The sequence below is a fragment of the Candidozyma haemuli genome, assembly GCF_002926055.2.
Source record: "Candidozyma haemuli strain B11899 chromosome Unknown E_2014730914, whole genome shotgun sequence".
Taxonomy (NCBI): Eukaryota; Fungi; Ascomycota; class Pichiomycetes; order Serinales; family Metschnikowiaceae; genus Candidozyma; species Candidozyma haemuli.
In genome coordinates this window covers 586468-592467 of record NW_020289903.1, presented here as the reverse complement: position 1 = coordinate 592467, position 6000 = coordinate 586468, and the positions used below count along the sequence as shown (strand labels likewise).

Sequence of the window (6000 nt, the reverse complement as noted above, 5' to 3'; positions counted from 1 at the left end):
ACAGAGGGCTAGTGAACACAAAATCGTAGCCCTGGTGTCCCAAAAGAAGGCATTTTCCAAGACTTTTTGTGCTCAAAGAAGGAAGTAGTGACATGTTGGGGAATCGGGCAGACATAAGTCATTGATAACAAATCTGGTGGGGTAGGGCTTTGCTTACACCTTCTTACGGCCAAAGGTTTACAGATCTGGCTTGCTTCGGACACAGCCACCCCGTTTCCATTGAACATTGGAATATGTCAAGCGAGGCTGAAGCATTCCCTTGTTTCTAGGCTTTGACACAATGAACGGTTTCTTTATCTTGCGCGTCTATTAAATTTACACAATAATCGTACTCTGTATTCTATCAGGAGGGCATCGTGGGTATCCCGATTTGGCAAGGACTTGAAAAGGCCTGGGCCTGGGGGAGTGTGGCACTGTTATCAAGGGATCAGTGGCCCACCAAAACGGTTGTCCAGTCCTTGGAGGGAGGGTCGGCTGGCTGAAATTTGGGAATTTCAGTACCAACGGGGATGCCTTGGGTGGTATGCTCTAAGGGCACTGGGGCTCTGGGGCTGGAGAGGCTTCTGCTAAGGATCACCTAAAGAGCCTGAGTGCCATCCCTTGGGGCGGTAAAATCCTGAGGCTTGGCAATCCTTTCGGGAGACTCTAGTGGGAGAGCATATGGGTCTCTTTGCTGCTGAGTATACTCTTCAGCGTCAGCAAAGGCATCCTGTGTTCTGGCATGGTAGGGAACCTCATCTTCGTCATGTGGAATGTCGTACTGGGTGGTGGTGTGTTCAGGGGTTCTTTCACCACTCTTTAACGAGCCGTCACCTCTATGTAACTTCTCAGCATCACCAGCAGAACCTTCTGAAGGGTTCTGATACTGAGAGTTGGAGTTGGAGTCGCCATAAAGCTTCTCGTTATCGTCAAAGTCGTGGCTTTCTGGCTGTTTCTTGTTTCTGAAGGAAAGTGTTGGGTGGTAGTGGCCCCAGATGAAACCTGGGTGGAATGGAACAAAAATAGTACAGGTAAGGAAAACCATAAGAGCATCAAGACAGAACAAGAACGCTTCGTGACGGATAGTGTAACCGGTCCAGCCCTCGGAAAGTTCCACCAATCTATAGATACAACGGATGTAAATGAGGACAGTACCGGCAAAGATGGCAGTGAAGATGAATGGGAATAACTTTCTGGATCTGACGTGAGCGTACTTTGGATCATAGTTTGGTTCCAATTTCTTCTGCAATTCCTTACCACGGGGAGTGTGAAAGGCAAGGGCGAAAAGGTTACCCAAAGAGAACTTCACCTCCGGCAGAGCCCTGAACCAGGAGCGAGCTACGAAATTGCCGCCCACGATAAGGAACGACGACATGGTAGCCACCTGGAAAGCAATACCGGCAACCATAATATGGGTTCCGTCATCGGTATCTTTATTCGCAGTCAAGGCGGTAGCAGCCATACCACCACCAATGGCCTGAATCACCAAGGAAATGACATCACAGGAGATATAGATGTACGAAAACCACCTGGGTTTAAGCCATGAATATCCGCTGCCAATATAAACCAATTGTCTACCAAGCATATAATAGATACCGGCCATGATGAATGCTGGAGCAATGGTAAGGACAATGATCTGGACCAAGAACGGATCCACCAACGTCTCATCGGTGGCACTGATACATCTAGCAAGGTAGCCTCCGAAATCAAGACCACTACCAACACCAAGCACCACAAAATAGTACCAGTAACGGAAGTATCCAGCCACCAGAAAGTGGAAGATCATGAGCAAGCCAAACACCACACAAAAGAAGACATTGGCACCCATATTAAGATCAGCACGGTACATGTTATCTTCATATGCAATCTTGACAAGCTCAGTGGCAGCCGCCATGATCTCATCTGAAGCCAGCAGCTTGTCTGCACCTGAAGCTGTGGCCATGACAGCCTGAGCGCTGATCACAGCGAGGGAGTTACTGGCAGCAGCAATCAGTTTACTGTACTGATAAAGATCACCATCTTGAGTGGCACCAGCGAAAGCCAGGGTGGCGCTGGCAAGCGCCGTTGTAAGCCCCGGAGCGTGAGTAGGGTTGATCGATGTAAGCGACGTGATAGTCGGGTTTGTGGTAGCCATGATTTGCTTAGCCTCGTGTGGATGATAAAAAGGATAGTGGTTGCAAAAAAGTCGAACCTAAAATGTCTGAGGAAAGCGATAAATAAATAAAAAGAGGAAAATCGATCTTTGCGGGACGCAACCTCTGGGGGGATTGTTCGCTAATATACTTCTGTTTCCAGTTACGTCAAAAACGAAAAAAAAGCCAAAAATGAGTGATTTGTTGCCGCCGCTTCTGCTAAGGTTACAGACGTTACTGCCGAGATGCGCAAACATTGCATCCGGCTGTGTCGCATATCCAGAAGATCCGTCCCAAGACAAGCGGGACAAGAAAAAAACGGGACAAGAAAAAAACTTAACCAGTGTGTAAGGGTTAGAAACGACTATACATGCCCAGCAGGAAAATACGCTAGGTGTTTGAAATTTTCGAGTTTTTAGGTCTTCTGGCGTGGTTTCTTGGCCCCCTGTCCCCCACAAAAAAAAAAAAACAGCCAACCCGGTGTCCAGCTCGGTATCCCCGAACCCGTGTCTTCCGTGTGGTCTCGGCACAAAGTTAACCCGTGCGTTGGATATTTTGCTTTCCGACAGTTGCGATTTTGCAGACTGTGGCATGGGCCCTTACGCCTTACAAGCCGTGCCCAGACGAACAATACCTTAATTTAGCCGTGCCATGGAGTCACAAAGGTGTGGGCAGTGGTGGCTTCAAAAAGGAAATCCAAATCTCATATACTGGTCTTACTGAAGGCTGCCCTCCATGGATGGGACCCTGGAGGTGTGTATGGATATATCCCTTGTTTCCAAGGGCCTCAGTAGTCACAGTTAGTTCCTCGAAAGAAACGCACCTGCTTTTGATTGTATGCCTAACGCGCATCTTTATGCAGAAACTTGTGAGGGAGTTTAGTTCGGCTGTTCAAGGCAGCTTTTGTTTGGCGAGGGTTAGAGCACTTTTTGCTAATGTAAAACCAGCGCCATCGTTTTTTTTTTTGGCTCTTCGCAAACCTCTTCTTAACTCCGGCCGGGTGGATTTAACGCATGTAATCTGATTAGCATGTGACGTAAACTGACTTTCCAAACGGCAACAAGAGAAGTTAAACTAAAAAACGGTGTGCTCTTACTTTGTGAATTAATCCGTGGACCCCCATTGTTTGTCGTGTTTTCTTTTTATTTTTTTGTCAAAGCGTAAGAATTCCTTGTGCATTTGACACATGGGCCTCCTGTTCTTTTCACCCATTTTTAATGCTGACAAACAAGCCACCTGTATGTATGCTGCTGGATAATTGCGCTTCTCATGCACAATATGACACCCATGGGTTTTTGTATTACTTTCGAGCATCCAAACGCTGAACTACTTTGCTTCTTGTGTACTTTTCTAGCGCTTATTATTGCACTTTTTTAGACCCTCGAGGTTCCCTCAGATGGGCTCGTGGGTTGTAGGTTGTGGGGCGGTTCGCCCATAAGTTGGTGGTGTAATATATTCACGTATTAGCCGCCGCGGAGCCTGCTTCCGCCTTGTTAGCAGTATCCACTAGGTCAGTGGCCAATTGCTCTCGTTTCCAGAACTTAAGCAAAAGGTCACCGTAGTTTTGGAGGTCTTCAACAGATATCATGAGCTTGAAATCGAGCAAAAGAAGAAACTGCAACTCTAAATAGTTGAGCTCTTCCAATGGGAGTCCTCCAACTTTGGCATACCGAAGGTTCTTGTAAAAAATATCACTAAAGAACTTCGAACTCACCGTGATCCCCAGGATTATGAGCCTGTGGATGTTGTACGAATCCATTACGAAAAGCTGCTCAGCGTCTCCATTCCCGTCTCCACTTCCGTCTCCAAACTCCAGGTTTTTCTTGAGGTTGTTGGCCTTCTTGGCAATTCGGTCAAAGTAAACCAAAAGCGAAAGGAACACTTCGTTTGTCACAGGACAGTACTTGAGCACTCTCGTGAGGTAGGCGTTAAGAGAGATCCCAGGAATGTTGGTTCCGTGAAATGCAAGGACATTTGCCAAGTATCTGTTCTTTAATTCATCTTCGGCGTCTTGTTCGTCTCCGGACGAGTTCGCATAATCTTCGTCAATGTGCTCCACTGTAGTGTTGATGCCATCGTTCGAGTACGTCATACTGTCGATGGAATGTTGTCTGGACTTTTCCTTTTCTAACTTCTTCTTTTTCTTCTCCTCCTTTAGTTTCTGTCTGATAGCTATGGTTGTGTCAAAATGATTAGGATGAAGCTTATCATTAGCTTCAATGATCTTAGTTAGAAGACATGCAAGCATTGTGATGAGATCATTCACGGGGAACTTCACAATATTAAGATGCTCGTCATATCCATTCTCGTCCGTTGGTGGTGCCTCTGCATCACGTTTGTTGAGTTTCTCCAAGTATTCATCATATGTCATGTAATGGTCAGGTGTGTTTATGAATTGATTGATTTGGCTAAAATCTGGGGCACCTGAACCGACAGGAGTAGGTTCTACCAGGGGGGCCTGCGGCTGTGAAGGTTGTGATGCAAAATTCGTAGGTCCACTTGGCGATTCTTGGGCAAGAGACGAGCGCTGGTTTATTGGGGGAAGCGAACGATTGGAAAACCCACCGGTGGGTAGCGATTGAGCCACCTGATTCAGAAAATGGGAGCCTGGCTCAAAATGTGACTGGTACAGCTGTGGAGTAGCAGAAAAGCTGGATCTATGAAAGTCAGAGCCATGGTTGTATGGGCTTGAGCTAGAATTGACTGAATTCATGGTAAGATTAGTGGTGGGGAGTCCGTGGCCCATTGGCGCCTTTGAATATGATGAAGGAAGAAACCCAGTTTGTACATGGGGAGCGTTTTGATGCGCCATGCCTGGCACCATCCCCGTAGAGTTGCTGGTCATATTGCTATCATTTCTATCCATGAACTGAGCAGAAGCACTTTGGAAAGACGGCGTATGGGAAAAGTTCGAGGTGTATGACGACGAAACCATATTAGGAGCGTTATGGCCCAAAGGAATATAGTTCATGTTGCTGTTGGCAGGCTTGTTGCCATTTTGTCTATAGAACCCATGGTGTGGGTTGGAGGTGAACAGAGACGATATCGAATGTGGAGGAAGGCTCTGGGAAGGGTCAAGGTTCTGCGATGCGGAGGTCACCAGGCCAGCCGGGATGAACTTATTAGAAGAATCGACAGAACCTGCTGTAAAAGACGAGGGATCTCTGGAGTAGGAAAAGCCTTCGGGCCGATTGCCATGGTGGTGAGACAGTTGGCCAGCGTTAAACTCTTGAGGAGCAGATTCAGGCTGGTTTCTGTTTTGCCCTGATGACATGAGGTTCTTGGTTAAATTGGAAACAGGCACAGGCTTAAACAGCGAGTCCAGCAGGGCAAATATCGATGACGATAGGCTGTGGTCACCACTGGAGCCAGACTCGGCATTGGGTTCATTAAAGCGGCTCATATACTGGCTGTTAGTAAACAAGTTTCAAAATCATCAATTAAGTGGGCCCCCAAGCCCATATTAACGCATACCTTCTTGTAGTCTATACTTCACTGTTGGAACAAGGTCAATCAAAAAAATGAGCAAGAATCGAGCACAGACAGCAGAACGAAACAAGGCCAAGGAATAAGATTGCAAATATAAACACGTCTCACTAAGCCTGTATCACTAACAAAACGTCTGCTTCTCCCGATAAAATTGCCTGTGAATATGGACAAGATGTGGTTTTTGGTTTGGACAGACCTGACGCAGATATCACCAACCCAGCCGGTGCACGGGTGCTGTCCACAAGGCCATACTCTGGTTTATTGGTGCGACTCTGATGGAGACTTATCGGACTCTGAACGGGAAAAAGGTGGGTGGATTAAAGGGCGTGGTGGATTAGAGATTGGAGGTGATTTATATTGTTTTGGATTTTTCTACTTTTTTGGATATCTCGTTCTCGTA

At 46.8% G+C, this 6000-nt stretch overlaps 2 protein-coding genes across 2 annotated transcripts; both read right to left on the bottom strand. All coding sequences in view use genetic code 12, as the record gives it.

Moving 5' to 3' along the window:
* Positions 1–577: 577 nt before the first annotated feature.
* On the bottom strand, positions 578–2113 carry CXQ85_003442 (RTA1 domain-containing protein; the record flags this gene model as incomplete). The annotated part of the gene is made up of 1 exon (XM_025487087.1): positions 578–2113. One exon carries the CDS (start codon positions 2111–2113, stop codon positions 578–580), a length of 1536 nt encoding a protein of 511 aa, XP_025340535.1.
* Positions 2114–3567: 1454 nt separating this feature from the next.
* Positions 3568–5514, bottom strand: PCL7 (Pcl7p; the record flags this gene model as incomplete). The annotated part of the gene is made up of 1 exon (XM_025487086.1): positions 3568–5514. One exon carries the CDS (start codon positions 5512–5514, stop codon positions 3568–3570), a length of 1947 nt encoding a protein of 648 aa, XP_025340534.1.
* Positions 5515–6000: the final 486 nt, after the last annotated feature.